Here is a 9,069-nt window from a genome sequence, read left to right on the forward strand (position 1 = left end):
ATGCTTATGCTGTTATGGGCAATTTTTCCTCTTGAGAAATGCTCTTGGGGAAAATAGGCCACCTTGGTTGTTGTCTTACGAACGCTTTTTGCATTCCCGCTAATATGGTGCTTTTCGAATAAGGTATAAAATTGATTCAGAGCAGATGTTGCGTCAAGTCCACTTTTGCTGCAAACCGAACTTTCCCTGAGTTGGCTAAATTGTACATGTACACATACATACTGCGTACTTGTGTGCATAAAACAGCATATAATTTAAAAAAAATATGGACTTTGTTTTTTTTTTCCACTCACTGTTCCGTGGCACTATTACGCGAAAGGTTCATGTATATGAATAGACATTGAGGGATGATTTAAAAAGGCGGCGATGTTCCTTGTGCGTTTCCATTGTTCCTTATAACATTAGTGCAGATCTTGTGGGGACGCAGACCTATGCATGTACATGGTTGCTCGTGCTTGCCTGATGTGAATGGACGCGCACATATTTGTTACGTATTCACGCATTTGCGTGACGGGCATGCGACAATGCTTCCCTTCTTTTGTATGCACTTATTGTGGGAACCCCCTACTTACTGCCTATGGCTTATCTCTGTTGTCCATGGTGCATGGCATTACCACAAAAGTACACCTCGTGTCACGCCCATAGATGCATACACATGATAAATATATATACGCGCACGCGCTTGAGTCCCCCAGCGGGTTAACTGAACAATCTTAGTAAGCACATGCTCGGTAACTTCTTAACAGACAAGTGATGCAACAGGCTTACAAAAATTATGCAGTTACATGTCCAGGCTGTTAAGCGTAACAGTATAGTTCGCTTCATCTGGTGGTACATTTCTGCCCGCCTGGAGTCAGCTCCCCAGGAGCGTCCTGCTCAATTTTTGTATTAATTGAGCCTCCATGTCTTGGAATATTTTTTTTTTCTCATGATCATGAACACTCTCCGCATGCGTAGAGTACGTGTTGACGATCCGAAGAATGTCTTTTTTTTGCACCGGAGGCAGAGTGCCATCATTTGTTGTAAAGCTGCAGCATGCGCAATGACATGGACCTATCTGGTTAATTGTTGGCAACTCCATTTCGTGACAAAAGTTTTTCTGCACCTGTGCTATTTCCTTATGTGAAAACGTGTACTTGTTAATAACTTCACACATATTTCTGTCCAGTAGGAGATAGTCTTCCTCAACGTGTTCGATAAAGTCCTTTCCAAAGTGGTTTATGAAATGAGTGCGTACATTTGATGTGTTGCTAATGTTTAATTTGTTGGCACAGTAAAGAATGTTCCTTATGCATTTCTTTAGCCTCTTTTTATTTTCACGCTCAGGAGTGTTTATCCCTGCCAGGGAAGTTGATTCGTTACATAGTGCAATCAGCTTATTATATAGGTAGCATACGTTTTCGTTTCGCAGCATCCGGCAGATGCTCTCGTGGGCAGCTTCCATTTGTCCATTTCTGTGCGCGTGTGAGGAACACGAGGAAAAAAAAAAAAAAAAAAAAAAAGGACAAATAAACATACGTACAACTTATGTGGGAATAACTGGGTGGGTTTCACCATGTACATGTGTCACCACTATCCACGAGTGCCAATGTGGGGACACGTATGCAAGCCTTACAGCAGGAAAAAGAGGATGTTCTTCTTTTGCACTGTGGTTTCAGTCCTGCTTTTTATTTGGAGCAGGTTGACTGCATGGTCGGGGGGGATGTGCATGTGCAGGTGAAGGTGCCATATAGAGAACGCTGCAAACGTATGGTTCACTTTGTAAACGTTGTTCGGTGCGGGGAACTTACCCGAGTGAGCAACATCTGCTCGTCTTACCTCTCGCCTTGAATAAATTCAAAAAAATACCAAACTTCTTAGAGTCTTCTTCTCCCATGGGCATCTTCACTACTCCTGCGCTCATGTTTTTGGTTGCGTTTCTTAGCTCTTCTTTCAGTAAGGGAATACCGCCTTTTTCTTTTTTTTTTTTTTATATATTTTGTCCCTACTGATATAATTGATGCAGGGAAAATATAATTGCAGCTTTTTTGGTATGACTTGTGAATAGGGGGAAATTTATAAACTCAGGTTCATTCCATATTGGGGGGGAATCCATCACATAAAAAAAAAACAGCAAAAGAAAAAAAAAAAAAAAAAAAAACAATTGGGGACAGGCGAAATAGGGACGCCTGACAGAACTGCGAAGGGAGATTTTGCGAGACTTTCACACATGCCCAAATGGTTATGCCGCAAAAAAGGGAAACGGCGTTATTCCCCCCATGCAACGGATCCTAAAAGCACCCCCTTTGCAATCCCAAGTGTGACAACCTCGAACGTCATACAGTTGTGGAAAGGTGAACCGCCGTCGCGTGTCTTCATCTGGGGCATTGCGCCTTTAAGTGCACATGTATCGCTAAGCAGCTGTTTGCGAACATGTCTCATATGTTACGGGGATAACTTGGACAAGCGGGGAATTCAAGTAACATGAGAAAGGTGTAATCAGATCGGGCGATAACAATTTGCATTTCCTACTGTGTATTTTTTTTTTTTTTTTTTCTGCCATTGTTCAATCGATGCAACTTCGAAAAGATGCTAATAAATGCTCCCCCCATGGGGTGGCCGAAGATGTTGTTTGATGATTCTGTACATGTTTTTATCAGGGGGTTTGTTAAGTCATTTTTACATCGTGTTATTTTTTGCTTTTTTAAAATTTCGAGCCATGTAATGGCTATCCTCTTTCTATGTGTCCAAGAATGCTGCCACGGTGGACACATCGTGATAGCATGACCTTTTGCAGGTTAAGGAGAAAATGTGCATGCATGGACTTATATAAAGAGAGAGCGCGCGGCAGGAGCTGGACAGTCTCCTTCGTACGCAGGTTTGCACATTAGCATGTCCTTTTATGCTTTTCCCCGTAGTGATTTCTCATCCCATTCGTGCACACGTCTTAACGCTTGTGTAAGCACTGTTCTTCTGGGCCCTGCGAAATGTGCCAACAGTATAGGCACGCGATTTTCCCGCAAAAAAAAACCTGTGATGGCCGTACGAGGTAGCACTCTTCTTTTTTGTGAGGAAATATGTACAAGCAAAAAAAAAAAAAAAAAAAAAAAAAAAAAACTCATTCCATTGCGCATTTGAAAAAGCGCATGATGTTAAAATTTAGGAGGAGCTTTTTTCTTCTTTAAAAATATTTCACACATTTTTACTCATTTTAAAGAATCTTGCCCACAAAAGTATGGAGTGATTTTATTCTCTTTTCTTTTTCGAAGGATGCAATAGTAATTTGAGTATATGTTGGGGAAGCATTTTCACAACTACTTCGTTTGGTCCCATCCGAGAGGGGTACCATCTTGTGGAAGAAAAAAATGAAAATATAGAAAGGAGGTTGGTTCATTTTCTGCTGGCCATTTTGCTAACTTTTTGCTGCCTGTTTACCGCCCATTCGCCGCCTTTTTTTTTGGTTTTGCTTTGCAAGCAATTTTTAGCTTTATGTTGTTTTTAATTGGCCGTGTTTTTGGCTTCTCGGCGTTGCCTCCCAATTCTTTCCGAAGGAATTTTTGTGACGTTTGGCGGGCCTTGACATCGAGTTTCATCCGACTGTGGTACTTAGCCAAGCAGTGAGGGAGAAAACAAGTCCTGGAGATTGCGCTTACACCTTTGCGCAACCACAGAAAAAAAGAGCTTCTGCTGCCCGAGGTAGCCCTTTTCCCCTCCGTTGAAACCCATCCGCACCGTCGCAACCATGTCAACATGGATAAACAAAAAGCTCATATCTATATCGGAGAAGGTCATCGAAAATGTAATAGATTCTTTGACGAATAAAAACACACCCATTGATAACATACAGAATATGCAAGGGGTAAGCATACCGAGTGTGTCTGTGTACTAGACTGTTCTCACCCTATCCGATTAAAATGCTCATTTGTGTGTTGTCCTCGTGGGTTCATGGTTTCATTTGATGGATTCATTCAATGCAATTGCATCCAACACCAACGCCAACATTTGGTTCATTCCCTTGCTGCTTCCCTCTTCTTCTCCCCTCCCTAAATACACACACTTCGCAGACCCAACTGGGAAAAATAATAAGCAAGGTAATTTCTTCCAAGTACTTTTTCAAAAATGACGACATCTGCTACAACTCAAGGAATCTGGACTTTAACTGGAATATGAAGAGCATATCGAAGAGGAGAAAAAAGAGAATAAGGAAAAATAAGGGGAAAAGGATCAAGCAAAGGACATCAGAGGGAAAAAGAAGAAACAGTCAGAGGGTTCATGGAAATAGTACACACGAAGAGAAAGATGCTGATTGCAAACAGGACTCATATAATAATATTTACATAAATTCGACAAGCCCTAATTATTTAAACATTGATGAGTCGTACATGGGTACTTGCCCTCTGTTGAATGCCAACAAGGCAGTTGAAGGGGAAGATCATGAGAAGGACACCTGGTTGAAAAAGGACATAATAACATGCAACTCCAGTGTGCAAAGCATCGTTAGCGAAGCTCCAGAGGGTGTCACGTCAGTAAATTCAATTTCCGCATCTAGTTACGATTCTTGTGCGGAGTACACAACAGACGGTTCGAGAGGTTCCTCAGGGAGGACTTCACACAGTACATCAGGTAGCAACTCTGGAGGGACATCTTCTCGTAGTTCCCACGGAAGCGCAAGGGAAAACTCAGAGGACGCATCGTTAAACCTGTCTACCAGCGCATCAATATCGAGTGATGCGAATAAGTCATGTTCTAGAGGATCGTCCAAAAGGATAACATCATCTTCAGAGGTGGCCCAAAGGGAAAGCTCCTTTAACTCGAATCAGTATGCCGAGGCTAGAGAAAACTACATGATGCAGAAACAGGCACATCTGTGCAAAGTAAACCTTTTTATTAAAGAGGCCAAGTTATTATTTTTTAACAAAAATGTGAATATCAGTGATATATCTATATTTGTTACCACCATTATAGAGGACAAGAAGTACGTTGGCAAATTGAGAAAGCTAAGTTCGAGGACTTTACCAATGAATAACTTAATAATCAACGAATGTATTAAACATAACGTAAAGGACATATACACCGACATTGTAATAAATATAAAGTATATTAATAGGAAAAAAAACAACGAAGAAATAATTCTGGGGAGGGTAATAATTCCGTTCTTTCTTCTTCTAAATACATACAGATATAAAATTAAGAAGATCAGGAATAGTGTAAAATATTGCACCAAGTGCTTCCTATGGCTACACATCTTTCCATGTAACAACAAATTATTTAACTATAAATTTTTTAAGCCAGTGGAAGGGTTCGAAGAATATGGAATGCTCAACCCTCTATACACATTAGGGTTTTTAAATATAAAAATGAAAATAATTTTTAAAAAGAATCCCCTTCTTTTGACTCTCTATAGTAACATGAGGAAACCTATATTTTACTATAAATTACCTGTACAATTTGAACCTCTTTATTGCCAGTACTATAGTGAAAACTTCTTTGTCTATGTTACTCAGTTACCTATATGGCTATATAAGTTTTTTTACCTGTTCAACCCCAGGAGGGTTGAAATAATTCCTTTAAACTGTTACGATTACGTATTTATATTTTCCTTTTGGTTGTTTTTTTTCCGTTTAATTGTTGTTTCCCCGTTTTTCCTTATCTTGGTTCATTTTTTTTTTTGTCTGATTTTCATTTCTCTTTCTTACAAGTTCGGCTACGTCGATTCCGGCCCCAGCAGTATGGCGTACACTTTTCGCCCCGTGCATATGAAGAAGAATCCTCCAAACATGAATCCCGGTCACGCGAAGAGCCCCCAGCCTCACCAAATTCTCCCCCCCGACAATAGGCGTAACGTGCGTTTTTTTGACAGCAAGTGCAGGGAGATACTGCTGTCGGCGAATGATATAGACTCGAATTATTGCGGCGGTGGGAGAGGCATGAATGCACAGCGGGGAATTGATAACCATGAACAAAATGGGGAAGGTAGCTGTGCTCAGCGCAGGAGGCAGCTGCTTATCCAAAGTAATGCACTCGTGGAGACACCCCATGGAGGATTAAACAGTTGCGACGTTCCCCAACTGGTAGTGACAAATGAGGAGATGAAGAGCATCCCACGAGAGCACGAACATTGTGGGGAAGAAGTCAAGAGTGGTACTTCCCAGAAGAATGACGAATTGAATGGAGAAGCAGCAAAGGGGATGAACAGCCAGAACGAATGCAGCAGTAATGGAAGCTTCTATGGAGGACGTTGTAACAGCCCTGAAAGTCCACATAAGGACGGAGGACACCATGTGGCCCATTTCCAAATTGAAGAAAATTGTTTTGTAAAGCAACCCAAGTTGGATCACGAAGACGAAGAGTCGAAGGGAAAAATGAAGGATGGACAAAATGAACACCCAGAGGAACAGAAGAGAAGAGGCCTAATCGACTTTATGCAAAATACACCTGATGAGTTAAACAATAAATTAACCAACGTGACAAAATTTGCAAAGAAAATTCAGAACATGATGTTCGACAGTAAGGATAAGAATCCGTTGGATTTTTTCAACGTGGGTTCACATGCAAATGGGCTAGCTGGGCTGTTTAATGGGATGAACGAGAAACGAGGGAAGGCAGAAGGGGAGGCTCCCAGGGGAGAAGACCAAACTGATAAAGTGGCAGATTTGCACCATTGGCTGGATACTCCAACAAAGGGGAAGAAAGAGAAGAACCCCCAAATGGATGATTCAGTTAGGGGGAGCAACCAATCAGGAGGGAGTAACAGACTGAGTGATAATGAACACAATCATTTGAGTACATCGAAGGATGGGAAGGAAAGTGTCCGCAGGACATATCGCGCAAAGGAAAATGGAATGGAACAGAGTATCCATGGAGAGGTGCACACAGATAATTCAGCGGTAAATTCTTCATCGTGTCAAAATGGGACTGAAGAATATTTAGCGCAGTACAAAACGGAAGTATATGTGGACGCAGTTTCTAACTCGAACACATTGGACCCCCCCAAAGTGGTAAAGCGTAGTAACGTGGCCACGAGCAGAGATGGCATGCCGTCGTTTGATCATATGGGGGGGGTGGAGGAGAGCCCCTGTTCCAACTCAAACACGTCTATAGAATCCAAATTTTTTAAAAAAAATTTTTTGTTTGATGCCATAAAGAATAATCTGGCATCCCCAAATGAAGAGAAAGCCGCCGAGTTCACGAAAAATGATGCTAGTGGGACCAACGAAAAGAAAGACATGTTTGCGTTTAAAAAAAAATATGCTTTTATGCCAATCGTGAAGTCTCCCTTCCATAACTTTTATTTATTTTTTAATTCGATTGAAGGTAAGAAGACATCGATCTTTTCAAATAACGTGGATGTACCAAATGTCCATTTGCTTCTCAAACGATTCATAATGCTTATAACTTTGACTCAGAATTTTACGGGAGCCTTTACAATGGTTTACGAAAAAGTAAACTATGCTTTCAATTGGGACTTCACATGTTACACTTTCGTAAATTTGGTCATTTTGTTTTTTTTATGTTACGGTTTTTCTTTCATTTTGTATGCCATGTCATTTGTTCCCCTTTTGTTTTATCGCCTTCTTTTGTTTTTGATCATTTCTGTGTTGCTGATAAGGAGCTACGAGTTGACGGAGGTCGGCCATAGGGCTAGCCTTCACTACGAAAGGATGCGCAAAAAGAAAACCTGCTGGTGGAGGTCTGCTTGGAGATTGCTCAGCAGGATGGGAACGAAAGTCGTCAAGGCGAAAAGGAAAAGGGATGCACAAGAAGAAATCGAGCATGACCGGGAAGTGCATGCACGGGGACAAGACCAAAGCGCCATACCCCATTTTTTGAGACGTCTCTTAAGATCGGTATATGGAGCAGTTCGCCGATGGGTGCGCCGATTTGTAAGAGACACCTTTTGCAGATTCTTCCAGATCACTTTCAAACAGGTGGACAAGATGTCACGCAAAGGGGTTGTCTATATTTACTTTTTAATTTTTTTTTTAAAAAACTGGGTGATAAGATTGTTGATACTAAAAGATATTGAGCACATGAAGATAGCGAAGATGCAGGGATTTAAAAATTTATTTTTTTTTATTCACAATCGAATGATGCGCAGAGACGCGGGAATGAAACTACTCCTGAGAAGCAACGAAACGTGTCCCAGCAGTGGGCACAACAAGGGCAGTGACCCCGTGGAGGGAGCTCCTAAACGGGTGGACAGCATGAAAGATGCCCCCAATGAAGACAAACATAATAAGAATTTAATTCACGCGCATATGTATGATAACTGCAAGAATACGGAGTCTTGTATATACTCCTCAAGTGATAAGGATGCTCTGAGTGTAAGAAATGGTGGCTACGACGCTGAGCGCTTTTCCCATGACGGCGAAAACGACGACCTGGAATCTCTTAGCCAGCTGACCGATAACGGCACGATGAACGTGAACGTGGATATATTTCTGCACTACTATTTCAAGCGGAAGAAATATGACAACTTCAACAACATTATAAATATCAACAGGAACCATCTCTGTAAGGGCGACAAGAAGCTGATGGACGCGCAGCGGTGTGAAGGGGGCAACGCGCATCGAGTGTGTGAAAGTTGGTTTAGATAGATATCCGCGTCTAAGTCAGCCCCGCTTATTGTTCACGTTCCCTCATTTTTTGTCCACCAGTCACATTCAATGTTTCCATTTTGTGTTCTCCATCTCTCTCCCTCTTCTTCAGACTCCTACAAGGACATAAATCTGCTTCACTCAAACGACGACCAAAATATCAGCCATCTCAATTACGCAGAATATCTCAACAGTGAGAATAACTACTCTAGTTCTTATGACAATAACAAGAAGAAGAGAAGTTGAGTTGGACGCGATTGTGCAGCTGTATGCACTGGCGCGCTTCATCCCCCGTCAGAAGGTGCGTGACCATTTGCAAGGGGGGTTCGGCATCGAGGGTCGTTTCTTGCGCACAAGGGTTCGTTTTTGTTTCCTTAAATGTTACTTTATTGGAGGGTTATTTTTTTTCACGTTATGTCACGTAAGGTCACGTTACTTCACTTAACTTTTCTTTGTTGTTCTTTTTTTCTGTTTTTTTTTTTTTTTTTTTTTT

General features: G+C 41.4%; 2 protein-coding genes across 2 annotated transcripts; one reads left to right on the forward strand and one right to left on the reverse strand.

The window, feature by feature from the left end:
- Positions 1-853: 853 nt before the first annotated feature.
- Positions 854-1,903, reverse strand: AK88_00158 (uncharacterized protein; the record flags this gene model as incomplete). Its single annotated transcript, XM_012477809.1, has 3 exons — positions 854-1,454; positions 1,616-1,685; positions 1,819-1,903. 3 exons carry the CDS (start codon positions 1,901-1,903, stop codon positions 854-856), a joined length of 756 nt encoding a protein of 251 aa, XP_012333232.1.
- Positions 1,904-3,721: 1,818 nt separating this feature from the next.
- AK88_00159 (uncharacterized protein) lies at positions 3,722-8,822 on the forward strand (the record flags this gene model as incomplete). Its single annotated transcript, XM_012477810.1, has 3 exons — positions 3,722-3,838; positions 4,044-8,493; positions 8,689-8,822. 3 exons carry the CDS (start codon positions 3,722-3,724, stop codon positions 8,820-8,822), a joined length of 4,701 nt encoding a protein of 1,566 aa, XP_012333233.1.
- Positions 8,823-9,069: the final 247 nt, after the last annotated feature.

This window comes from Plasmodium fragile (genome assembly GCF_000956335.1).
Source record: "Plasmodium fragile strain nilgiri unplaced genomic scaffold supercont1.1, whole genome shotgun sequence".
NCBI classification, from domain to species: Eukaryota; Apicomplexa; class Aconoidasida; order Haemosporida; family Plasmodiidae; genus Plasmodium; species Plasmodium fragile.